Source organism: Lagopus muta, chromosome 13 (genome assembly GCF_023343835.1).
Source record: "Lagopus muta isolate bLagMut1 chromosome 13, bLagMut1 primary, whole genome shotgun sequence".
NCBI classification, from domain to species: Eukaryota; Metazoa; Chordata; class Aves; order Galliformes; family Phasianidae; genus Lagopus; species Lagopus muta.
This window is the reverse complement of record NC_064445.1, coordinates 5,081,039-5,107,544: the sequence shown is the minus strand read 5'-3', so window position 1 is coordinate 5,107,544 and position 26,506 is coordinate 5,081,039. Positions and strand designations below refer to the sequence as shown.

Below are 26,506 nucleotides of genomic sequence, written 5' to 3'. Positions count from 1 at the left end.
CCCGCGAGGACCGCCGCGAACCGGCGTCAGGACCGCACGAGGGCAGGCCGGGCGTTCCGTCCCCAGGCCGCGCCGCGGGCCCCGCACTACAGCTCCCAGGCTGCCCCGGGCGGGCCCCGCCTCTCGGGCGGTGCTGGACAAGGCGCGGAGCGGGGGCGCGGGGGAAGTGCCCGCCAGCCGAGCCGAGCGGCCCGCAGCGCCGGGAGCCCTGCCCGGAGAGCCGGCCGGCCGGCGGGGCCCCGCGGCGGGCATGGTGCGCGGCCGGCGGGACAGCCTGGGGGCCGCGGCGAGGCGGGCGATGCGGTGGTGAGGGCGGCGGGGCCGGGCGCTGCCGCGATGCTCCGCCGCAGCCTGAGCCGCCTGGTGAGTGCGGGGCCGGGGCCGGGCGGGGGGGAGCTCGGCGTCTCCGCGTGTTTCGGTCGCGCTTCCCGAGGGGCTCCGAGCGCCGTGCTGCTGGGCGGCCCTCGTCATCCTGGAGCCTCCCCTCAGGGCGCTGCTGGTGCTGCGGGGCTCCACAAGGCGCTGGCTTTGCAGCGAGAGCAGGAACCTTTTCTTCCTTAGGATTTTTTTTTTTTAATAAATACCCCCGCCTCCCCAGTAATAATAATTAAAAAGTTGATACAGAGGGATTTCCCCGGCGCAGGACGCACACACCAGCCCTGTGCAGCCAGCAGCAGGATGGAGGTAGCCAGCAGCTGTCAGCACGCTCAGCACTGCTCTTCCCAGTGCTTCTTGTCCCCACGCAACACCTTAAAAACCTGCCCAGTGCCACATAAGCTACTTTGGAGATTTCCCTGTGACCTCATGGCTTGGACTGGACTCTGTAATTACTCACTTTTTCCTGTTCCGCAGCAAGCGTAAAACCAGGGCTTTTGCATCATTTCAGAAACCTCTGTGTGCTCAGCAGTGTTGCTGATTGCGCAGCAGAGCTGCTGGGGTTCAAATGGCAGCTGCGTGTTATGGGCGCACTGTGTGCCCTTGTTGGCCCCATGGCGATGCACTCTGCCTTCAGCTGCTGCAAGGGCTGAAAAATGCTGAAGAATGATTTTTGTTGCTGTGTTAACTTCTGTTTTTGAGCAAGCTGTTCATGCCGGGCTTTCAGCATAAGGAATTCTCCTCGTTTTTAAATTGCACTAGGAGTGAAGATGGTTAATTCTACTGTTTTTGTGCTTTTAGGTTGTGTTTCTGTTGGAGCCTTTGGGTTGGCCTTGCAGCAAATGCAGCAACAGTGACTCTGGTTTGATGGCCCCAGGCACAAATGTAACAGATGTAATTGCAGTACCCTCAGTTATTGAGGCTCAGCCCTGTCTGGTGCTGCATGCTTCCTACCACTCCCTTGTTGGAGGCTTGCAACGCACATCAGGAGGTAGTTTGAGTACAGAGTGCTGGAGTTCTGTTAAAAACTGATTTTAGTTGGCTGCTTTGTGTAAGCAAGTGCTGGGGAACTGCTGAGACAATTGTGGGGTCCATGAGTGTCGTTCATGGTTGGCTCCATTGTCCTCATGCTAAAAGGAATAGGAGCCTTCTGTTATGCCCTTGGGAAAGCAGTTGCTGAGTGCTTCTCCCAGTAATATGTGCTCCCTGCTTGCTATCAGGCCACTTCAGGTTGCCCAAAACTCAGGCTGGGGCAGATAGCAGCTCCTGCTGTTGCACATCACCGTTGGGCAACTCGGAGACATGGGGCTGCCCTCAGCCCTATGGCCGTATGGGCAGCACAGGGCTTTGAGGTGCTTGTGGTGTGGCACTGCAGGAAGCTCACTGCAGTGGTTGAAGGCTGGAGACTGTTTTGCGCTGAGGTCCCCGCAAGGCTGCTCTGACAAATGGTGCTGCTGCTTCACCGCCTGGCCTCTGCCAGAGGCTCAGAAATGCCGGACTGTTTTCAGGTGTATTTCACAAGACACAGGCCTGTGCTCCCTGCAGGAACAAATGGGCTCTGAGCTTCAGTTTACACCGGTGAGATCCCTGCTGCTGAAATGAGCATTGTGCCAGGATCGCTGTGGGGAAGCAGGATAGGATTGCCACGGTTAATCCACTTTAAGGAGATACTGTCAACTTGAAATATAACTTCAATTCTCTTATGGAAGTGGATTTTGGTATTGGGGTTTTATTTTTAGTCTCACTCTGTTTGCATCCCTTTTGTGGAAAGGCTGGAGCAGCATTCAGAATGCGTGTGGTGAGTAGCTGGGGTCTGCGCTCCATGAGCAGTTGCAGCTCCCTCCAGTGTGTCTGGAGGTTGGCAGGGCAGGTCCTCATGTAGTGGATTGGAGATAATGTGCTTTTTTTCCTTACTTACCTTTCTGGGTTCTTTGGAAGTGTGCACGCAGCCATTCCTTGGGGCCAAGGCTGCAATACAGTGACTGTGGCTGGCAGGCAGGGATCTGGATTGCAGCTGCTAACAGCTCTGCCAGTACAGCGGGGTGAGCGCAGGTTCAGGCTTTGTAAGGACCAATGAACTGACAAAGAGAAGTTACTCATGGCCCTGCTGTTTTTTGGGCTTTTTCCTGTTTGCTTTTATTTAAAACTGCATCCCTTGTGTGGTGATGTTAGTAAGCACTGGGTGCTGATGAGCTGTTTGATCTCACAGCATTGACTTGAAGTTGGGGAACGTGACATCTCTTCAGTGGGTTTGCATTGCTTCTGCCTTGGCCAAATCAGTTCTGTGATGCCAGTGTCTTCTTGCAGGTCTGCCTTGGTGATGATGTCTCATCTGCTTCCTCACCTTCACTGCTGTCAGTGCCACGTGGATGCCAATAGCCCACAGGTCAGGAAGGCAGCCTGTCCTCTGCATGTCCCTTGTGCAATGCCTTGGGCTCAGCTGCTTGGTGTCTTTCTGGACAGTAACCAGAGCAGACTAGGTTGGCACTGTGCAGTCTTTGTAGCAGGCTGTTACTTGCAATTTGTGTGCTTCGTGCTGCTTTACTGTGGAGGTTTTCCATCTGGGGCTCATTTTATTTAATTACAAAACTGTATGCATACTGCCACAAAGTGGGGTGATAAAGGACATGCGTGCAGGAGCTGGTTCCTGTGCTACCTGTGGCTGCCAGCTAGTGACCCAAGCAGTCTGGCAGTGCCTCACCGCCTGCTTTCACATCCTCCAGAGTGAGCTTTGCTTGCTTCTTGTGTTAAGCCTGTGACAGGGGAGGGCTTTTTCCCTTGTGCAAACAATTGCAAATTTACTTTCATAATCCCTTCCTGGAGCACCCAGGTGCTGGGTCCTGTCTCTGCAGATGGAAGTTCCCATGCATACAGACAGTGCCTGGCAAGAAGTGCAAGTTATGCTTTGGACAAGGTGGTTGTACAATGTCCCTTTGTATTTTGAAAGTCATCTTAGGCGATTTGCCCCAAAACCCCATGCAGAGGAACACTGGTGTTGCAAGGCTTGGGTGGGGGCTGCCTGGGTGCATTCCTGCTGCGCTGCCCTGCCCTACCAACGCAGTGCTTTGATGCTCCCTCCACCTTCCCCAGGGCATAAATCTCTGTGATCGGAGCATTTTGACCTCTTGTGTCACCTAAGCCTTAACTGCCTGGCCCCCCTGTCCTCTGGGAAGGAGCAAAGGCAGAAGAAAGGCCTGGGGAAAGGCATGTGTTGACTCAAGAGGTGTGTGCTGGAGGTTGATCAGATCCTGCCTGAGAAGCCTGGGGCTCCTGCAGCAGGGAGAAGGGGCAGGCAGTGGGTGCTGCTCACTGCCCTCCTGGGGCCGGTCTAATCTGATACTCCACAGGAAAGCTATCCTCCACAGAGATGCACTCCAATGGCAGAAAGAAAAATCAAATTCCCCATGCAATGTGGTGGACCACAAGGAGGTGAGAACGGAAGGGATCACAACAGGAAGATGCCCATGCCTGGCTGGGCAGAGTGCAGGAGCAAGAACTGCACGAGTGTGTGGTGGAGGGTGCTTGTTTACACCCATCGCTAGTTTTTGCAGCAAATGTGTAATACTGTCTATTTTGGGATATGGAACACATCTGTTTTCTGTCATGCTTGCTTTTAAATTTTTTTTTTAAACAGTGTGAAGCAAACATTAATGCGTGATTGCAGTTCCTATTCTCATAAGGGGCATAGGTGGGAGGAGGAAATCTCAAGAACCGCTTTTTCCCCAGTCCAGCCACGCTAGCACCTTGAGAGCAAGGCTGCGTGTCAAATACCTTGTGCCAGACTGGCAGCTCGAGCATTTTGCTCTCCTTAAAGTGACAAAAAAGCCACGGGCAGCACAGGCTGGGTTTGGGCATGCAGCGCTGCGGGGTGTCCATGGCTCCGGGTGGCTGTTCTGCTCGGCTGAATCTCATGCTTTGAGAGAGCATGGATTTAAATGAAGCAGCTTTAACTTCTCATGAATAAAAGCATTGTTGCTGGAATTTGTTTTGTACAGTGTCCTTAGCGTGATAACGCTGTTTGCCACACTGAGACCGAGTTCTGCTGATAGCAGCTGCAGTGCAGACCACGAATTACTGCAGAGGAACAGGATCAGGAAGCTAGAAATAAGGAACGAGAGCAGTGGGGAAGGTGCAGAGCAGGCTGTTGCACGCAGGACAGTGTGGTGCTGGGCTGTTGCCTGTTTGTTTTTCCATGGTGCAGACCCCCCTTTTGGTCACGGAGGGATTCTCCTTTTTCCTGACTGCTGGTCATAACACTTTTTGCTGTTGTATCTGCTGTTCTGTAATACAAGGTGGGACTTTGTCCTGTAAGGAAGGGTGCTAGGAATGTGCTTGTGAGTAGCTGGGGAGCAGCCCTGAGTGGCCTTGGGCTTTGCCAAGTGCATGAGCTGCAAGCAGCCTCCTCACCCCAAGAGCACTGTGGGTTTTGGTCTGTGTCTGCCAGCTCCAACGTGCTCCTTTCTTTGAACAGCTGAGTCTCTTATCAAAGCCCATACCCTGAAAAAGAGTTTCTCAAACTTCTGTAACCGTTTTTCTTTAAAGTTGCAGAACATTCTCCTTCCCGGAGCTTTTTTTCCCAGAAATAGCTCAACCGTTTGGCTAAAAATAAATAAAATCAAACAAAAACCCAGCCTCAGACAAGTGAAATGTTCATGTGTGCTGCTCAAGTTTGGAGAGGTTTGAAACTGCTGCAAGGAGGAGCTGGAAAGCACCGGTCAGAGTTAAAGCAGTGCTGCCAATGAAACCCTCTGTGTTTAGAAACTTCCTCTGAGAATTAGATATGTGCAGGGGTTGCATTTTATTCTTTCTGACTCCAGTTGTATTTTGCTGAGAATAATGATGATCTGCTGTGTTGTACGGGCAAAGTTTAGAGTCTGGCTTGTTGCTGAATTGCAACTGCAAGCATGGCAATTTGCTTTTAACAGTGGAAACTATAAAAGCAAACAGGCCCTCTATTAATAGCAGGGTTTTCGGACTTGTCTTTAATGTAATCCTGTTGCCCTTGATTTATGTGCTTTCTTTTTGGTTAAAGCTGCTGCTTTCTGTCTGTAGCTGTTCATATCCTCTCTGCTGGGGAGGTTTTTGAAATTGTATTGAGGAAAAGCAAAGGTTGCTGAGAACATAATCAGAGTCTGAACCAGAAGAAACCTTCACTGTGAAGCACTTGCTGAGGCTCATGGCTGAGAGCAGCCTGCCTTTGGCAGCTTATTCCTCAGTGCTGATGGACTGCATGCAGTTGAAGACTTTTTCCTTTTACAGAGAGGAGGAAGTGCTTGGGGCGTGTTGTCTAGGAAGGGTGGATTTGTGTCTTCCAAGAAACTTGGAATTGGGGTGATGGAGTGTGTTCTTAAGCAACTTATTTTTCCCAGGAGATGTCATTTCAGGGGATTTTCCAAGGGAGTTTCTGTATTTTAATTGTGTTTAGGAGTGGGTGCCAATGCTGGGAGCTCTGCCTGCGCCCATCTGCATGCTTGGCTGTTCCTTTCATGGCCTTCTGCTGGAAAGTGCCCACCAGAGTCCCCCACTGAGCCCTGCTCCAGGGCAGTCAGTAGTTGCCAGCGTGCTGGTACAGCTCGAGCTTGCAAAATACCTTACGTGAGACCTTGCACTGAAAGCTGCTTCTCCTGGTTCTTCATGTCAGAAGAATTCTGTGATAGCTGAGGTCCACTGCTGGGAAGCACAGGCTGGGTTTTGCCTGGCAGGTTTTGCCAGTGCTGTGGCTCTGAGAGCACACAAGTTTTGGACTTTACCTGCGTGTTCTCTGCCCAGCCAGTGGACTTGGATCTGGATATCTGGGCTTTGATCTCTGCAAATCATTAAATGTCACCACAGGGAAGCTGGGAGAACTGCAACCTCTGCTCCTCTTATCTCTGATGAGCAGACTGTCTTCTTTGTGCCCCTGTTTTAATAGCCAAGAGGTTGCAGAGCTGTGGGCACCCCAGCCTTGAGGTTCTGTGCCCACTGGGGCTGAGGGTTATTGCTGGGGCCTTTCACACCATTGCACTTGTGTCAGCAGTGAGTGCGGTGTGAGCCGTGCATTGGTGGGACGGGGCTGCTTAGCTGCATCTTAACCATGAGGACCCCATGCCCATCAGGAGATGTGTCCTGCTGATGGGAAGGTGGGCAGTAAGTTCACAGTTGGTAATTGTAAGCCACTTCTGGTAGTAATGATATGATAAAACCATTTAGGTTGGAAAAGACCTATGAGATCACCAGGTCTAACCATCACCTAACACTGCAGTCTGCAACCAAATCCCTGGGTACCACCCTCACCCACCTCCATGAAGAAATTCTTCCTGATAGCCAGTCTGTACCTCCCCATGCAACTTGAGGCTATTTCCTTGTATTCTATCAGTTGTCACATCAGGAAAATGATTAAACATCTTAGCAGGTCCTTACAGAGGGTACCAAAGCCTCCCTTCATGCTGAGCAGCCCCAGTTCTCTCAACTGTTCCTTGTAACTCTTGTTTTCCAGTCTCATCACCAGCTTTGTTGCTCTTCTTTAAATCCTTCAGCAACAAAAAATCCTTTTTATAGCAAGAGGCCCAAACTAAGCACAGTGCTTGAGGTTGGGCCTCACTGGAGAGCACTGTCTGTGACCGGCTGCTCTAATGCCATTCGCAGTGATATTCCATGCTATCCTCTCTGTTGCAGTTTTGCTTTCCTGTGGTTCTTTGCACGCTACCTGAAGGATGGCATTACTAACACAGTGCAGCCCAGCTGCTCTCCTTAACCACTGCACTGCAGTTTGCTGAATTATTTTGTCTTTTCTGGCATCTGACCACCAGGTTATTCACTGTCATGTAATCAATGAATACTGGATCTAGTTAGCTAGTACTTTGCTTTTTGCAGTACGTAAGGCTCCAGGATGTGTGTGAATCTGTTACACGGATTGCAGTCACCCATTTGTGGTTACAAAGTGATGCTTTCCCTGCAGTGCTGGTCTGCCTGGCCCTGGTGCAGTGCCTGAGTTTCTCTGTGCTGCATGAGGCTGATGCCTGCTGCAGTTACAGGAAGTTGCTTTGCTTTTGTTTTGTTTTGCTTTTTTTGGTTTGCACAGGACAGTTTATCTTGACCCACAGCACCTTTCCTCCTGCTGAGTGGTGGGAAGATGTGGTGAAAGTGCTCCTCAGCCTGTCCATGTGGTGAAAGCCTTTAGCCCTTTGCTTCCCATGGAGTCCAGTGGGATGCAGCTGTTTGGGAACAGCTTTTGTAACAACAGGAAGGGGATAAAAAGACATCACTTAAAGCATTGCCTTTGTGTTTTCGTCCTTTGGGCACATGGTTGGGGTCGTGGCAGACAGGTCCTGTGGACTTCAGATCTTACCTTCAGGGCTGCCAACTCCGCCAGACTGTGGCCAGAAAGTTGGCTGGAAATTTTGCTTGAAGATGCTTTGTCACAAATGGAAAGGAAAAACATCAATATGCATTTAAAATCTCCTTTCACTATCCTGGATGTGAAGTTGCTGCAGTAGCAATACATCTGCTTTCAAAACGTTCTGTACTCTCTTGCTTTGTTGTATCTTGTATTGCAGCAGTCATAGGCTGTAAATGAAACTTGCCTTAACCAAGCACTCTATCGAGCAGAAAACACCTCATGATTGCAAATATATGCATTTAAAAAAAATCTTTGTATGTTAAAATTTAGATGCATTAAATACAGCTATAGGTTCATTAAATATATATATGAAAATATGCATTTGCTTGTTTTGGAGTTTCTTTTGGACATAGCCAAAATCAAGAAAGCTCAGTGCCAGTGTCTGGCACAAGGTGCCTCATGGTGGCAGGGAGCTGGTACATGATGGGACTGGTACAGAGGCAGTGGTCCTGGGCCAGGCTTTTCCTCTTCTCCTTTCACTGCCACAGATGAAACCTGCAGTGAAGCCTCAGTTTGCATGCTGCCATGGAGCAGTCCTTTCTGAGAGATTTAATCAGAGCTGATTTGGGATGAACTCCTCGGGTCAGTCCCCGTCTGCATGGGATGAGTGCTCTGCGTGTTTTGTTTGGATTTGTGTGGTTTTTGCCCCCTGCTTTCACCAGTGCTGTTGCTCACCACATCGTGCCGTGAGGCAGTGAAGGGGTAAGCTGGGGCTCTGCACAACAGCAGCTGCCACCTTCTTTGCCAGGCTTATGTATGGGTGGTTTCTGCTGAGGAAGCATGGATGCTGCAGAACCAATATACTATAACTGGCTTTTTAGCTCATTATGCAGTAACTGATGTGTGATTTGAAATAACTGTGGATGTCTTTTTTGGGCACCTGTTGTATATCATTGAGTACAGTCATTTCTTTTTTCCAGTCATTTCTTTTTTCCAAAACTTTGGTCGTTTTTGAGGTACAATTTTAACTGAAGCTGATTTACTCTAAAAGCATGCCCACCCTTGACATTCAGCTGTAATTGATAGCTTTTGTAGTCAGAGACGTTTGTTCTGTTCTCCTTAATGGAAGGTTAATGCACTTATCTTTGCCATGGCTGTTTGTAAAGGGCTTTTTGGTTTTTTTTTTCGCTGCAGCTGAAGTCAAAGCTGAGCACCTGGGAGGCTCTCCTGGTGGGGCATTTGGGGAGCAAATCAGGCTCAGGTTTTTTTATTTTGCTCACAACTTCAACAAGATTCCAGTTCTGCTTCTTCTGTAGCCTTGAATGAGCAGTGCTTTGTTATAGGCTCAGCTGAAATTTGCAGGATTTAAGTGGAGGGCTCTTTGGTGTGGCCCTCGTCTTGCTGTTGTAGGGCTGTATTGGGAGGAGTTGGTGATTTCCTGCTGTGTCTTAAAGAATTGGTGAGCAGTTGCCTTATCTGGCCTTATCTTCCTGTATTCTGTGTACCAGTTCTAAAATTCTGTGAGGCATTAGCAAAGTGGAAGACAGGCAGTGCTTCCTTAATAGATACAATTTGTTTGAAATATTGTAGGAGACACAGATCTGCATAACAGGAGCACTGTGTTTTTCTTGCACCGTACAGGATATGTAAAAGCTGACTAAGATGTGCAACAGGCAAGACAAGATGATTTAAAGCATTTCTTAGCTCTTGTGATCCAGGCTATTTTCAGCGGTAATAAAAATTAAGTGCTGCTAGCGTATGGTGAAGCCATGTACTGCTTGTTGCCTGAGTTTCAATTGGCTTAAGGGGGGGGGGGAAAGAAATCTCACTGCCAGGAAATTAAATGAGGGAAATACAATCCACTTCATGAGCAGCTCTGCCATCTTTGATGATGATTCCCATGTAATTCCTCCCCTGGGCTGGAACAAAGCACAGCCGTGGGGCTGGGCGGTGATGTAACGTCCTGCGGGGCCGGGCAGCCGGGCTGCATCAGCCTTAGCTGCAGCACTGCTTTCCTGGCTCGGAGTTCTGCATGCTGGGTTTGTTCTCACTCAGTTGAAGGGAGTTACTTTTTTTTCCTTTATTTTTTTTTTTTTCCCCCTCTTCTCTTCCTCCCAGCTCACCTTTTCTATGAATGCTTGCTCAGCGAGGGCGCATTTGTTGGCCCATCTAATTTTGTGGAGCACCTCATTTTCAGCCCTTTTTGCTGGGTGTCTTCTTCCAAATGAAGTTGAATGGATGGAAGTGGGACTTTTCACTTAACAGATACCATTCCGGTAAGTGCAGGGTGGGAAGATCAAACATGCAGGGAGAGGAAGTCATGCATGTAAAGAAACTTGTCCTGATAGCTGTGAGGACAGAAACACCCTTCTTCCTTTCCCTGTCTATGGAAAGAGGCTTTGGGGTCGGGCAGGATGGGAATGGCTGGGCTGCATGTGCCATGAGTCACTGGGACCATATCCCAGCCAAGATGCTGCCCAGTTCTCCTGCACACAGCAATACAGCTCGCACCCCGCTTGCTTCCGTGGCCGTGACGCTGAAATCCCTTGTGCGCCAGCATCCCGGCAGGCAGCCTGGCTCAGTCCTCTGCTCCAGGAGGCTTAAGTTCCCACGGATGAACTGATTTCTCCCTGCCTCGAACCCCTGACGTTGTGCAGCTGGCTGTGCTCTGCCCGCAGGCTGTCGGATCCCGGTGCTGTGGATGGGTAACGTGTGCTGGGCTGGATTGACTGTGCGGCTCTGCTACCCAGCCTGACGGGAGCAGGAGCCAAAAGGATTTCCTGAGGATAAACAATTACAGGCCACGTGTTGAGGTTTTCTTTCTTGCCGGGCTAATTGCTCTGCTCCCAGTAGCTGGTCTAGCCGCATGTGCAGCCCAGAGCATAAATCTGGTTGCTGGAGTGACCTGGAGGAGGAGAATACTGCGCATGGGGTCTGGGGCACCTGAAGCTGCTTCTGCCTGGGAGCAAGGGCTGAACCAGGTGATATCTCTCTCTTCTCCCTTCCCCCCTCCCCATTACTTTCTTGTACATGTTTCTCTGCAGAGCAGCAGGGGAGGGGTTAGAAGGCAACAGTGTTAACTTGTTGAGAACAGGAAAAACTTAATTTGAAGAAGCAGGGGCAAACAAGCAGGGTCCCAGCAGCTGAGGCTGAGTGCCTGGCTGCCCAGGGGCTGCTCTCCTGCAGTCAGAGCTGGGACAGGTTCGGGTGGCTGGGGAAGCATGGGGTTACAGAAATGTCACCAAGCGCACCATGGCATTTAGATTTTAGTTGTTGTTTCTATAACTGAAGAACCGAGGCTTTGAAAGGACCAGAAAACAACTAGAAAACCAGCAAATTATAGCTGTTGGGACTGATGCAAGCTCTGACAACTGCAATCTTTGAGCTTTTTTGTTTTTATTTTTATCCAGTTTGCTCTTTCGCTAATTTTTGCCAGAGCAAATCGCTGCCTGTGCTCTGGAGAGCTCTCTGCCTTTCCAAAATAGCTGCCCTCAAGCAGACGTGTGTGCACAGCGTGAGCTGGAAGGGGAGGGGGAGAGGTCTGGAGGAGGGAAGACCTCGCTGTATTTTCTTTGTCACTGCTGTAAAAGCGTTTGGGCTCTTGTTCAAAATCCTTCTTCTGTTCTCAGCTCTGGAGTGTTCCTGCGATACTGAATTTGAGATGCCGGCAGCATGCTGGTTGAACTTTATTTTGGTCTGCCAAAAAAAAATGCTGCTGCAATGAGAAGGAGGGTTTTGTAACCCTGGCTCCTGCAAGGCAGAGGGAAGAGCTGAGATCCTGAAAACTTCCAGAGGGCAGTGGTTGTGCTTGAACAGTAGCAGCATACTTTCCACAAAATAGCAGCAATTGAGTAAGGTTTTCCCAGTTGGTAGCTGCTGGCTTTGGTCTGGTAGGCATTCTGCATCACGACTGATCCTGACTTTCTGCAAATTGCTGCTGAGCAGAAACTGTAATTACAGACGATGCGGTGTATGTGCTGGGAAAGTGTGGTGCTACATGATTTGTGGACAGGCAAAAAAGCACCCGAAAAGCTCTTAGGCTTTTTCATCCCCATAGTGCTTCGTGTCTCTTGGGATGCACAACACAGAAACGCGCCAACCGCCCCCAGCTCTGGTCAGAGCAGGCTTTTTCCATAGCTCAAACTACCAGGTTTGGAGCAAAAGGAAGTTAATTAAAGGGTATTAAATGACCCATGAAGCTCTTGGCCAAAGGGCAGGCTGGTGGCTGTGAGGCTGAGCAGGGGCATGGGCTGCACTGGGGTGCACTGAGAGCCTCACCGGGACCTTCCCAGCTCTGCCAGAAGCCATCTCCTTCCTCTGCCACCAGCTGATCCCTTGTATCCCTGCCTGCTTCAGTCCCATCCTGGGGGATGTGAAATGACCACGCTGTCCCATATTTTCCAGCCCATGCTGGTGAGGGGGCAAGGTGGAGGCCCCTTAGCCAAGAGGATTGAGGCAGGACTCCAGCCTCCTGCTGCTGTAACAGCACGCGTGGCCGGGGCCTCTCATTAGGAGAACTAAGGGTCACTGCCTGCGTCTGGCTCCTCTCACCGGCAGATTAATCAAGGCCATAAGTGCTCTATTTCCAGGCTCTTTGGCACAGCTCGCTTCCCCACATGAGCTTAGCAGGGCCTGTGCCTGCAGGGCTGCCCCCAGTGATGCTCCTGGGGCCAGGCTGTGCTGCTGGCTCCAGGAAAGGGCTGGTTCCTGCAGGGAGTTTATCTGGAAAAGAAGAAAGAACACTAAGGTTTCCTCTCTCCACCCTTCTTACAGCTTTCAAGTGGCTCTTTCCCTTGTTCTCCACACCCTCCATTGCTCTCTGTGCTTTTATCACTGGCTTTATTTGCCAGATCAACTTTTCCAGGAATCTTGGTTGGTTTGGGTTCTGCTCTTTGCAAGCCCATTGTCCTTGCTGAAGGTGACAGTGGGTGCATGCAGCAAGGCCGCATGTCCTTGGGAAGGGGGACCTTCTGTTGCTGCTCTGTGCCTTGGCTTTTGTTGAGAAAAGTGTAATTTGGGTAGGGGATGCTCTGCTGGGAACAAGGGATAAGGTTCAGGTGTTGTGCCCCCTGCAGCATGGCTATGTGCTGATCATGCTACCCTTGCTCTTGGTGAAGAAGAGTTGTTTTTTTTTTTTCTTTTCTTCCATGGCATTGGTCCTTTTTTCATTATATTGTCCTTCTATGCACTTGTAGGTGCATGTTGCTTGGTGGTCATTGGATCCCCTGAGCACCTGCTCAGAGCCACTACTGTTACTGTTTTCTTAATTTCTATTTTTCATGTGTTTAAATGGCAACTTTGTGCCCTGCTCTGCTCCTGGCCGCCCCTCCTGTACATGTGGCCACCCAGCAGAAGTCACCTTGGTCCCAGTTCCTCTGGCTGCCCTGAGCTTTGCTCAGCTCCAGCTGTTTGTTTCCAGACCTATGGGTTCTCAGAGCAGCAAACGCAGGGATATTCCCCTTAGGACAAGGCAGGTTATCAGCTCTCACAGACACAGTTGGAAGTGCAGTTGATTCAGATCGATGGAGCTCGCTCTTTAGATCGGGAGATCTGCCTAGCATGTGGTCTGTGTGGGTAAGCATAGCCTTAGCTGCTAAATTATTAAGTGTTTCGTCAAAGTGTTGCTTGTACTCACACAGAAGTGACTCAGTGCAGAGAGTAATATAAAAATTGGCAAGAAGAATTTCAATTAAAAATATATTGGTTGGGTAACAGTACTGAGCAGGCGGGGAGGTCGGCGTGCTCAGCCGACCTGGCAGTTTGAGGAGGCAATGTGAAATTTGTGGGAGCTTTTTAGAGTTGTACATGTGTTGTTCTCCTTGGTTCTGAGGATAAATGAAACAGAACAGGCTGGTTTGGGAGTTGTTATTTTTGTTGGCTTTTTCTTAGTAAATCATGTCTCCTTCTCTACTACTTCTGTGATACGTGGAACAATGCAGGAGTGATTGGACTTCAAACCATTCGTGAGATCTAAGCCGCGTAATGTGGTTTAATCTTTCTTCTGCATATATTTAATATAAGCTGTGATTTCATTCAAATGGTTGAGCTTTGTACTTGTACAGTATCATTATCTCTGGTTTGGTAGATGGCTTTTTTTAATGCCTGTGGTTTCTGTTAGATCTGTTTCTGTGAGTTATTTGTCTTTACTCTGTGGCTTGAAGATATCTTCAGCACACATGAAAGGAATTCCTTTTGATTAGTTTTTGGTTGATGTGCTTCTTGCAACCATACTAAATTAAATGTGTTTCTTTTGTCCCCCACTACTTTTTCTGAAAATGAAGGAAGCAGGTAACAGGGACTCTGGTTTCCATAGCTCACTTCTGCAGAGCATGAATTCATCCTGTGTTGAAGTTGGTCTCTGCCATTAATTTTTACCCAAGTTTGCTAATTTTTACCAAGATGACCACATGCCAACCTGTTCTGTGCAGGGTGCTGCAATAGTTTCCCTGAAATTTGGGAGAGCTGGGAGGTGCACAGGCAGGGAAGGAGAGAGGTACAAATTTAGGCTAAGTATGTTGGAATTGTTTGGAGCGGAAAGCTTAATTCTGCCATCTCTGTGTAGTGATTACTTCAGGTCATAAGTGCTGTTGGTAATTAGCTGCCCTCACCTGGCCCACTGCCATCAGTAGCTGTTCCCAGCTCATCCCAAAGAAGTTGATAGCAGAAGGCTGAGCCTCAATTGACTTCCATGGTTGTATTGATAGATGGGCTTTTAAAATTTGGACAATGTAAGAAAATAGCAATCATCCCTGATGCCTCCTTTTTTGAGGCTGCAGTTTCGGACAGTCAGCTGTTCTCTGCTAAGAAAAAAAAGCCCCACAGATGTGGGACACTTGGTTTCTGCTAGAATATTTAAAAGAAACGTGTTTATCTGAGTTGGTCCTTCCCCTCTGAGCCACGTGCCGAGCGGTCTCTGGACCTGCACAGAGCAAATGAGACTGAAATGCACTGCTGCTTGAGCAGAAAAGCCATCCGTTCTCCTGACATTCTGTTGACATAAGGGGCATTTGTGTAACAGTTAAAATGTGTGCTTATTCTTTTAAAATAAACTTTCTGTGCAGTGAGTTTGTGATGCGAAACTGCCTGCTTCATTATTTCTGTTTTTATTTTGGATGTAAAACAGCATCCAAAAATAGCATTAAGCTCTTGAAAAGTCCAGTCCTGAGTCCATGTCCTGAGGGAGGCAGGGAGATGTTCTGGGTGGGCTTGAGGGTTTGGCAGGGGAAAAACATTCCCTGAAGGAAGGTGCAGCTTCTACCCCTTGTGGAGCCCTGGGGAGAAGCCTGGAGCCTTCAGCTTTGCCTTGAATCACGGAATTGGTAAGCTTGGAAAAGGCCACAGAGATCATCTAGTCCAGCCATCAACCCATCACCACTGTAATGTAGCCACTTGGTTTGGCTGAACGATTCCCTGCTATTGGTGGGATGGAGAAGTTAATTACAGAACAACCAAAAGCTGGAAGCTGTTGCTACAAATATTGATTTGTTGAGGGGTTTTTTGAGTTAGAAGCTAAAAGTTCCCTTTTCTCATTGCCCCAACAGTGTGCTGGGGAGGAGAAGCGGGTCGGTACGCGAACTGTGGTGGTTGGGCACCGGCCGGTTTCAGAGGCAGATGCCTACGTGGCACAGAAGTTCTGCGACAACAGGATTGTCTCCTCCAAGGTAAGCTCTCTGCTGGGCTGGATGAGAGCAAAGCACCTGCAAGCTGGGGTATTTCCTCGTGGTTTTTAGGCATTCCCTTTTTATGGATAGGGCAGGCCAGGTGTCCTACAGCATGTGAGATGGCAGCTGTTTAGATTTGCGAAAGGCAGTGGGGGTTATTTTATAAATGGACATACACATATGATTCCCCTGCCTTTTGTTTGCATGGGTTTTTCTCTCTTCGAGCAGATCAAAAATAACCGTGCTTGCTTTATCCCTTTGGATGAAAGGGGAAACATTCATACTGTATTAATATAGCTTTTGTTTGTTGTGGAAAACTGTGGTGACACCCGTCTACCTTCTGCTTAGCTTTTTCCATGACATTCATGAAGTTCTTTCAAGAGATTTGAAGCCAATTCAAGTGAAATATCAAACAAGTGGCATCTGATATTGTCAACACAGCTGGATGCATGTTGTGTTGCTTAGGAGCCGTGATGCTGAGCATACTGTTAAGCTTCTGCCATGCTCAAGCTGTATGGGCTTTCTTCCTCTCCTTTCTTTATTTATACAGCTTGGGTCTTGTTTGTACTTTATGACTTGTGCTGCATTTATACTGGGGCAAGTTTAAAGTCTAAATAATGTGTAACATTCCCATTGACTTTCCCCTGATGTGCAAGAGGGGTCCTTCATAGATCACCTTCCCATGCTTGAGTTCTCTCTCTGATAAATGGTTTGTTTTAGCACTAATTCTGTAGTTCTTCCCTGATTTATTTTTGAATATTGTGCCCTTTGTCTTTTTTTTCCACTTGCGTTTGCTCACATGGACTCTTCTTACTTGAGCAGTGTTTTCTTACTAAATGAACATTGGTCTTGAGACTTGGCTGCTTAATATTCATTGTTTATTCAAAGCAGACTGAAAGATTGGATGTTAGACCCATTATTTTCCGTGTTCTTAAATTCCACATTTTCTAAGCAAATAATTCAGCTCCATTCGTAAAATGATACCAAAGGGCAGCCTAATAATGGATCTGCATGGGCAAGAAGTCTAAGCAGAACAGCAACTCCAGATATTCTTTTAATTTGGAAAAAAAATCTTTGTAGCATGCATTATCTTTTCATTAAGTGGTGTGTCCTGAAATGCCCACATAGATGCTGGTTTGTTGGAACCAATCTCATGGTGTTTATCTTTTTTTGCTCTCCACTGTATCCAACCATGTGGTTTGGGTTACACAGACAAAACAGAAACAGTTGACTAACGTAAAAACCAACAAACAAAGAAGCCCCACCTGACTCCAAAACAATTTTAACTGTTTAATGAAGCAGTGGAGAGGGCCAGAGTTTGTGATGCAGTGCTGGAAGTGGAAGCTGGAGCTCAACCACAGCTGCATTGTGCCCGTCGAGGGGGGTGGCAGCAGTGCTTCCTCTACCTCCTGCCATGGTTTACCTCAACTTAAAGGAGAGAACTCGTGTCCTGTCACGTGCAGATAACTCCCATTTGCAGCCCACAGTAAACCCTGTGTCTTGATTTCTTTGTGCTGGCACCTGGAAGCTGCAAGGTGCCCAACAGCCCATTCCTCTCTCCCCGCAGTACACAGTGTGGAACTTCCTCCCGAAAAACCTCTTTGAGCAGTTCAGGAGAATTGCCAACTTCTACTTCCTCATCATCTTCCTCGTGCAGGTAAGAGCCTTCACTGCCAAGCTGGGTGCTGGAGGTGTTTCTTTTTACATCCTGATGGTAAGCACAACTTGAGCACCAAGAATGGAGCTGAAATCTGCCTCTTGATGCTCGTAAATGCAGTTGTTTTCCTTAAAAGCTGTATTATAATTCTGGTAGGCTGTTCAAGGCATAGTAACAATTACAGTTTGGGGGCCTGTCTGAGGCAGTATCCAAATGTCTGCTGAAATGATGTAAAACCATGTCAAGGTATGTATGGTTAATGCTGCAGAATTAAGATCTAGGATTGTGGGGGTTTTTTTTTGTCATCTTTGTTTCTTTTGCTCTATAGCAACATGTATTTTCCCAGATAATGTGATGTTCATACATCTTAGTTACAGTGAGTTTCAAGGCAGCCAGGGGAGAGGGGCTGTATTCAGTGAAATTCAGGAAAAACATGGCAAGAGCTTTGGGAATACGATGTTCAGGATGCTGTGCTCCATGGACCGAAGAGCAGATTTTATACACGGGTGAACTTGTGCTCTGCTTTGTGGCTTCGCTAAGGGACAAGCTGAGCAAACCTGAATATTTGTTTTCTGTTCTGTCAACCAAAGAGAAAATTGGGCTGTCAGAATGCATTTCTGGGGAAGGAACGGGAAATATGAAAGACTCACCGCAGTGCATTTATTCACCTTTTACTCCCATACTCAAGCACAAGGTTTACCAGATACCTTATTGTAGGACTGGTATTGAGGCATCAAAGATCCTCCCCCAGCAAGCTCACAAGTAGCACTGTGAACAGCTTGCATTTAGATGGCATCTCTGGCATTTTGTTGGGTCAGGTCTCAAGGTATCACACTCCCCAAGTCTGCATGTTTAAGAGACCTCACATTTTTATCCTGACAGCAACGAGTTATGGTTTATGGCCATTTCAGCAGCTACTAGAGAAGCAGGGGATCCCAAGGTGGCGGCTGTGCACGGCTCCTGGCAGTGCTGCAGGAAGGCAGCTAACCCTGGCATCAGCTGTTTGCCATCGCTTGATTTTACTGGCGCCGCTCCCTCGTGTCACAGGGAATTTGTAACTTGGCTGGCACTGAAGTCGGGATGTCCTGGTGGAGATGGCCTTTTAGTGATGTGGTGTTGTGTTTGGTCTGCTGGCCCTCTGGACGCTAAGGACACGGCTTGCTCTTGATTCCAGTTGCAGGACTCACCGTAGTTTAGCTGCTTGCCTGTTTTAATCACAGATATATGTAGGTGAGAGAAAAGTCTTGCTCTTCCTGCTTGTTTTTGCTCTGTGAGCTATAATTGCCTCCAAAATATGGAAGCAACTGTCATGTTCTGTTGGAGGGGAAAACCCAAACCCAATGGAACAATAATCCCACAACACTAACACACTTGCTACCCCATAAAGTCCACAGGGTCCCACGGCACTCATCATTCTGGGTCTGCTGGATCTTAAAAAATAAAAATAATAATAAAAAAAAAGCACTCACAACAATTCTAGTCACTTAAAATATCAATAGTTATAGCGTGGTAAATGGATCTAGAGCTTCAGTGTTTATAATCTTCAAATTACTGTAAATTGTTAGAGTTGTCCCCAGTGCTGCTTTAGGAGCACAACCTGGCAGTACTTGTTGCCAAGCTGCAAATTCAGCTTTTGGTTGAGAGAGAGGTAGGAAAAGTACACACATTAAACATAAGATGCTAATTGGTGCACTAACAGGGATACAGATACCTGTTTCATTGGCTGTTCTGTTGCAATACCCAGGGGAAACTGAGTTTCCTGGAGGAAACAGAGTGCCCAGGATAAGTGTGGTCAAGGTGCGTTTGTAGAGAGCGAGCTGGCAGCAAACAGCTTATTTAGGAGGTGCTAGGAATGAAAGATGTTCCTTACAATAAAGATGACTTCTGGATTGTGGTCTTCAGTCTTGTAAACAATGAATTTGGAAGTAACTGTTAAGTAACAGAAGAATTTTGTCACTTTTAAGTGGATCCAAATGAAGCTGTTGAAGTCCTAAAATATCTCAGAAACAGCTTCAGAGGAGTTTGCCTTTGGTTTGGCACGCAGCTCCTGCATCCCTCTGCTTCCCACCAGCAGCCAAGGAGGAGCAGCAGTGTTGAGCCATAGCTCTGTGTGGAGTGCAGCAACACCCTCCAAATACATCACTGGGTTATTTCAGGGACTTAATTCAATACATGTGTTCATACCTCTATAACACAACATTTGTGTGGACAGAAATCACATTGTTTGTTTAAATACATGCAGCTGCATGTTGTCTAGTGCAGAAAACTCACGTGGCCCAGCAGTGAGAGACTCAGGAAGCCCAGGGCAGATCTCCCTCAGCTCTCCCTTGCTCTGCCCACTTCCTGTGAGATAAAGTTAGGCTAACTGACCCATGCTTCAAGTGGCCATCTGGGTGTGCCATCCCCTATGTAACGTGTCCACGACTGCCATTGCTCACTTGAGGTTCTCCAAAGTGGTTCCTGCAGCCTTCTGTTTGTAAGCTGTGGCACTCATTAGGATGAGCCAGAGGCTGTGTACCTGAAGGACTTGCTGTGCTTACAGCAATTGCTCTCTGCTTATCTCACTCCCCTGACCTGGTGGCTGCATGCGCTTTGTGCTGAGTAAAATTGCAGTGTGCAGCATTTCAAAGAGTTACATTTCCACATAGCCTGCTCCCAGTGCTGCGCTTAAGGCAGCCTGAAACAACAAACATACAGATACTGTTGTTTGTGAGCATGCTAGGAGAATGCAAACAAACAGAGCACAACAAAGGCCCTTTGTGGGACACAAAGCCTTTCTGCCTGCTTTGCTTCTCTGTCCCTTTCCCTCGAAGCCCTCTGCATCTGCCTCCTGTTCTTCCTCCTCTCCAGGGATGCCAAGTAAACAGCCAAATTCCTTTACCCTGGTTTTGGGGTGTCCCTGGGGAAGCCCTGCAGTCTGCTCTGGTCGCTTTGGTCCCTGCACAGGGTTTGGACTGATGCTGGGAGTGGTGCTGCTGACAGTCCCTAAGGCCTGCTGACTGCAGGCGTTGCTGCCTCTCAACTTTCTGTTTGCTTTTGGGCTGCTGCCCTCCTGCTGCTGAAATGATGCTGGCACTGAGCAGGCACGAGCACCTGCTTCTGGAGGCCCTCAGCTGGGAGCTGAAAGGCTTTGCGTTCTGTCCCTTGGGAGAGGGCACCTCCGTGATGAATTTCATCAGTGGGGAAGCGGTGCAGCTCTTCCTGTTCTGATGTGAATACATCCCAACGATGAACCTGTTCTGCTATTCTTCCCCTTCAGGCCAAGTCATGATGCTGTCAAACAAACACTGTGGTTTCCCACAGCCCCAGGGTTTAATTAAAGTTGAAGAGGCTCTGCTGGGTTTTGTTCCCCAGGGGCTCGAGGCCCAGCAGGAGCGCTGCGCTCAGCTCAGGGGCTCCAACTACTGACCCTCATGTGATCTCTGTGCTGTGTTTAAATCATGCTCTGAACTCAGCATCGGAGCCCAAAGGCAGAATGTTCATTTCTGGTTTATTTAGACATTTGTATTCCATTTCACAGTGTATTTCCTTAGTAAATAAGTCTGGTTTGTGTCACTTCTAGCATCTCGGTGTCAAGTGGTTCAAGAGGACTGGTGCTGCCCTCCTGCTTGCAACTGCCCATGATTTGGGGTTTGGATATGCCTACTCTTCACTGCCGAAGAGGAGAAATGTTTTTTTCTGATTTTCAGTGAGAAATGAGGGCATCTTGCTCTTCACATATGGTTGCTGCTTCTGCCCCGTCCTCCTTCCCTACCTTGGTTCTCTCCAAGTGTACCAAGCACTGTTCTGCACCGTGGCCAGAGTTCTTGCTTATTCTGCTGCTCAAAGCAGGTTGTCACCAGTCTGCTCTTACTGTCTGCAGGTGATAGTGGACACCCCAACCAGCCCGGTAACCAGCGGCCTTCCGCTCTTCTTCGTGATCACTGTCACAGCCATCAAACAGGTACCAGCAGTAATTGGGAGAAGACAACATTCCTGTAGGCATGTTCTCGTGCTCTCTGGGATGTCTGGCAGAGTAAATAACCAACATGGGCTGGTAGAGTTTGGGAACCTCTTCTCAGAAGGTCTTTTCAAGAGACTGCATGCTGAATGTGGACATTGGTGTATCTTGTTTGGCAGTGTAAAACGTCCACCTCTGTATTAATGAAAGCAAATTGTGCTGGTTAGCAGAGATAAGCACTGTGGCTGCCTCTCTAGGTCTGACTTTACTTGAGTTTTTCTTCTCTTTTTAGAAATGTTCTTGAACCCTTCGCAGGGTATAGAGATGCGCTCCAAATATAGCCAGTGCTCTGCTGCCTTGTTGGTAAATAGAAGGGACAGTTCAAACTCAGCTAGCCTTGAAAACATGTAGTCCTCTTTCCTCTCGTAGTGTTGAAAGACCTCTTTTCTCCTATCACATGCAAATGTGCCACTCTGAATTTCCTCCACAGAAGCTCTAAATAATAAGATAAGTTCCTTCTGCAGGGGCCAGAGAGGGAGAGCTAGAGTAAAATATGTATGAATGTTTTATTCTTTTAGTGAAGACTGAAGAGAAGAGACTTGTCCTGCGTTACCATAGGAAGGAGTCACAGGGTGCTAAGCATATTATTCATATTATCAGCCTGTTCTTGCCAACACTGAGAATAATAGAAACATGTTACAGTAATTCAGCTGCTCGTTGCATGCACTGCATATAGATTATTTTTCATGTGTTATTTTAATCTGTTCTGAATCTGTCAAATATGCATATGAAGTTTTTAAAATAAATTGATTCAGTCTGAGCTACTCTAGTTGATGTTTAGTCAGGCATGAAGGAGTTCTGAGGACTGTTTAACTTACTCGTTTCTTTTTTTCCCCTCTCTCCTTCTTTCTCCCTCCCAGTGCATCCTATCTGATTAGTTTACTGCTCTATTATGGGTTTTGTTGCTTGTATTTGTGTGCCTAGGGGTACGAAGACTGGTTGAGACACAGAGCTGACAATGAAGTGAACAAGAGTAATGTCTTCATTATTGAAAATGCGAAGCAAGTGCAGAAAGAGAGCGAAAAAATCAAGGTAACCATTAACAGACAATTCAGATGTGGCTGTCACCAGACAGGACACTGGGGTCTCTGATACACACTGATGCCTGCAGCAGGGATGTACTGTGGTCTCCCCGAGCTGCACAAGGTTTCTCTGACTTTTGCGTGAGCTGCTCTGAGAGTCCTTCCCAGTTAATAAGTGAAGCTTCCTTTGTTTGACTGCTTTTGAGAAGCTGTCTTGCAAAAGCTGTGCCTGTGCTGACAAATGACAGATCTGTCAGTGTTCCGCATTTGTCTGGGACAGGCAGTCCTCTTCTATTTCCAACTCTCCCAAGGACACCAGGAAAGCACACCGGCTTTGACGTTAATTTATCACCCTGCACTTCAGATTAGTGCAGAGTCTCTGACTTCATCAAGATTCAGCAGAGAACTGAATAATAGTGGTGCTGCGTGGGCAGGCTGCCTTGGCACTGGGTGGGCTCTGATCCTGGGGCACCTGCATGGCAAGGGGCAGGCTGCTGGTGTTCTCAGCAGGCAGAGAGCTGATCCTCCAAGTAATCTTGACTTTTGATCTTGATCTTGAACACCCTGATTCCTCTTTTAGCCAAGGTGATTTCTTCTAGGCTTTGAGAGGAGCTAAATCTGTAAGCATCTAATAATATCAGAGAGGTTTTTTTTTTATATTGAAATGTCTCTCTTCTTGCAGGTTGGAGACATAGTAGAAGTGAAAGCAGATGAGACCTTCCCCTGTGACTTGATATTTTTGGCCTCAAGTAGCACTGATGGGACCTGTTACGTCACTACAGCGAGTCTGGATGGCGAGTCAAATTTCAAGGTGATGGGGATGGATGGGCAGCACGCAACCAAAGCCAGTGCTCGTGCAGAGTGTGTGTGTGTGTGTGATGATTAATTGGAGGATGCTCCTGCAGCACCCGTCCCCACGGCTATGGCTATATTTAACATCTCCTCCCTCCGTCTGTTCATCCAGTGAGTCAGCAGCCAAGTGCTCTGTGGATTGTTTGTTTTCCTTTGTTTTCTTAAACAACCATTTCTGCTGGCACTGCCCCAAATTGATTCCATCTTTATCAGAATAAATGTCTGTAGCTAAATAGTGTCAATAAATTATTATAAGGCTTAGCTGCATTGTTGTCCACCCTAGGCAATGTGTACTGCTTTCCTGCTCCTGTTGCGTGTGTTGAGATCTGACGCATATAGGTAAAGCAGCAGCTTGAGTTTGTAGTCTCTTTTTGGTACCTGCCAGCACTTCTGTTATTTAATGGACATATTTTGGTGTGATTTGGGACTTTCTGAGGCACTGTGTCTTGTTTGATTGGGGGAATTTCTCACCAGTGAGCAGAAAACTCCCTCTCTTTTTTGGTTGGGTTTTTTGATTATTTTTTTTTAAATTATTATTTGATTTTATTTGTGCTTTTCTTTTGTTGCTTTTTGTTTGTTTGCTTTCCTCTTCCCTGAATCAGAAGTGAAATTTGATATTAGTGTTGCTCAGGGTGAATCTCCTCTTTGGTGTATTTCCTTTCATTATTTTCCTCCCTCTCTCCAAGGGAAAGAAATAATAAAATCATGTTGGTCACAAGACATGAGAATTTGTTCACAGCTGAATACTTAGGCAGATATTAGCAACTGCAGTACAAAGAATGAAAGTTACTTTGGAATTTCATGATGCTTTCCAGCACACTGGGGAATAGCAGTGTTGATCTGACTGTATGGGATCTCCAGCTCGCCTCTTAATTAGTGGCTGTTAATTGATGCTGATAATTTTGTGTGTGAGCTGACGCAGTGTTGATGTACTGAATGGTTATACTGGTGAGGAGGAGTACAACTTTGGAGTGGTGTCAGCCCAAAAGCAGATATCCATGTTAAATAGGCAACTGCTTGTTAGTGTCAGGTGTATTGTATGCAAGAGTTAAACTTCTCAGAGTCTTGGCTCTTAGAACCTGAGTTTCTAAGCAGAATGCTATATTTCTATATTAAGCACTGTATTTTTCTCAGTTTGTGGATTCCTGTAGGTGAAGGGGAGCTGTCTCCTGTTTCTTGACAAAATTAAGGTGGAAACGGAGTTGGAAGGTGCAGGAGGGAATAGAAAAACAAGTGCTGTTTGGGGAAACAGCTAAGATTAGGAACCAGGGTGTGCAGCAGAGCTGGGGTGAGGGAAGCACATGCAGGTACTCACAAAACCTCCTCCACACGGGTAGCAGTTGCCTACCTGTTGGGTGTTTCTTTGGTGCCTGTTAGGTCATGGAAAACATGCCTAGGAACTGGAGCAGTTATAAAATGGATTGTGGCAGGGCTCTGTCTTTGCAGCATGAATCTTCAGCTGTATGTTATCTCAAAGAGCGTGTGTTTTCTAAATAGGCCGAGGGACTGCGGATGTAAAGATTGTGGGAGTGATTAGGAGGCTGCTTTGAAGCATCATTCAGTAATTGCACAGTGTCCATGGAGACATGAGCAGTGGATGCAAAGCTTGGCACGGGGGCCTGATGTGATATTGGGCATTGTGTGAACAGTTCTGGGCTGCTTCACAGGAGCTGTGATTTATAGCTGAAATGTGTGTGCTTCCAGTACAAAAATCCAGGCAGATCACCAGCATTCAGGTGGGTGTTTGTAGCATCACGACTGTGTGCCTCGTGGGAGGAACTGCTACACTGTGCACAATGAGAGGAACACAAATGAGTCGAGGAGGCTCGTTAATAAATCTGTTGATGAAGACGGATTAAGGCAGCCTGCCGCACAGCCTGCAGTGGTTCAGATGCTCCGGCAGCTCCTATAAATAAATAGTGTTTGCAGGCAGTGCACAGATCCTCGTGCAGTTCCTAGCTAATTGTGAGCAATGGAGCTTCACAGCACCTAAAAATAGCTTTGGGGCTGCCAGCGCTCAGCCTGCTCCCCAGCACTGGGGCTGCCCTCTCCTTACCCAGGAGCATCCCAGGGGCACGCTGGGGAGCAGTGGGTACTGGGTGAGGAGGGACCCTCCTGAGCTGTTCCCAGGGCTGCCACTGAGCTGATCCTCTTGTGTTTCTCCTCCCAGACTCACTACGCAGTGCGGGACACCACCGTGCTCTGCACGGATGAAGCCATAGACTCCCTCACAGCCACGATCGAGTGTGAGCAGCCACAGCCAGACCTCTACAAGTGAGTGTGGGCATCCTCACTGCTCCGGTGAGCTGCCTGTCCTGCAAAGCCTCAGCCTGATCAGCAGAAATAAGTCATAGCTCACTAAAGCGAGTGGGGTACCTTCCAAGTGAAATGTGTTGGCTGAACTGCTTCTAGGATTAGACTTGGTTGTTAAACTCTTGGAGAGGGAGGTTTGCTGCCGTGTGTTCTACTCCTTCATTCAAGTAGGCTGGGGGTGGCAGCCAGAGGCACCTGGGCTGGGTGGGCCCTGCGTTGGCCCTTCCAAAGCCTTCATCTCTCAGGTGCACGAATTTCCATGTTTGTTCCCATCTCCTGATGATGCCCCTTGAGTGCATTTGTATTACTCATCTATAGTATTCATGTGTTTGTAATACAGGATTCTCGTGTATTTTTTCATTACAGATTTGTTGGAAGGATCATCATGTACAGAAGCAACCAAGAGCCTGTAGCCAGGTTAGTCTTGCAGCTCTCGCTGCCCCCCTCAAAGATGCTGGGCATCTGAATAGACATCTGCATCACATTTCTGGGATCTGGATCCCAGTGCTCCTGCATGCAGGGCCACCACACGTGTGCACGTGGACTGGGGCATTTCCAGTCTCCTTCACTGGTTGTCCTGAGCCCTGTTAGCTGAAGAAAGGGAAGCAGCTGAGGGTCACGGGTAGGACATTCAAAGAGGAATAAAATTACATCTTGTATGGTGGTGCTGCTGACTGACTGTGCTGAAGGCATTTTCAATGCTTTTAAAACAGTTTTTACGTAAGTACCAGGACTTGTTAGATCTGAACATTTGGCACTTATCCTTCCAAAACTTCACTGAGAATCCACCATTAAATTTGGAACTTTGAGCACTGAGGATAACTTGCATGAAATGAAATGGAAATAAAAGCATGTAAAAGGAAAAACAGGCGAAGTCATGCGGCGTCCAATTGAAAGCTTAAATAAAGTGATCAACTCTTAAAAATCATCGGTTTAACTTTATAATTCATCCCTAGGATTTAAACTGTAATGAACTTTGAGTGACATTCTATTATAACCTTTTTTTTTTTAGGTCTTTGGGTCCTGAAAACTTGTTGCTGAAAGGTGCTACCCTCAAAAATACCAAGAAGATTTATGGTGAACAGTTCTTAAAAATTATGATTATGTAAATAGATCAGATGAGCAACTACATTTGTCATTATTTATCATGAAATCTAGGGAGGAAAAGTACTTATCTGCAGGGCTCTGCAGTTGTTTTTGTACTCCAGCAGAGCTATGTTGAGTGCAAAGTTTGGGGGTGAAATGCAGAGGTGCTGCTTATTAACTGCAGGTTGTGTTAATGCACCTAAGCAAGCTGTTCTTTGTGTC

The 26,506-nt window shown here is 47.6% G+C and overlaps 1 protein-coding gene across 7 annotated transcripts in view; it reads left to right on the top strand.

Moving 5' to 3' along the window:
• The first annotated feature begins 232 nt into the window (after positions 1 to 232).
• The window catches only part of ATP11C (ATPase phospholipid transporting 11C), a 50,891-nt gene continuing 24,617 nt past the window's right edge, over positions 233 to 26,506 (top strand). For 3 of the 7 annotated variants that reach the window (XM_048959363.1, XM_048959367.1, XM_048959366.1), the window contains exons 1-9: positions 2,683 to 2,761; positions 15,235 to 15,354; positions 16,922 to 17,011; positions 20,874 to 20,954; positions 21,936 to 22,043; positions 22,716 to 22,844; positions 25,056 to 25,159; positions 25,565 to 25,615; positions 26,211 to 26,275. In XM_048959363.1, the coding sequence (XP_048815320.1) occupies positions 2,696 to 2,761; positions 15,235 to 15,354; positions 16,922 to 17,011; positions 20,874 to 20,954; positions 21,936 to 22,043; positions 22,716 to 22,844; positions 25,056 to 25,159; positions 25,565 to 25,615; positions 26,211 to 26,275 (814 nt within the window). In that variant the 5' untranslated portion in view covers positions 2,683 to 2,695. Of the gene's footprint in view, positions 364 to 2,682; positions 2,762 to 9,835; positions 9,970 to 10,564; positions 10,675 to 13,139; positions 13,268 to 15,234; positions 15,355 to 16,921; positions 17,012 to 20,873; positions 20,955 to 21,935; positions 22,044 to 22,715; positions 22,845 to 25,055; positions 25,160 to 25,564; positions 25,616 to 26,210; positions 26,276 to 26,506 lie in introns of those variants that run through there. The other 4 variants (XM_048959368.1, XM_048959365.1, XM_048959364.1 and 1 more) reach the window with 4 other exon arrangements.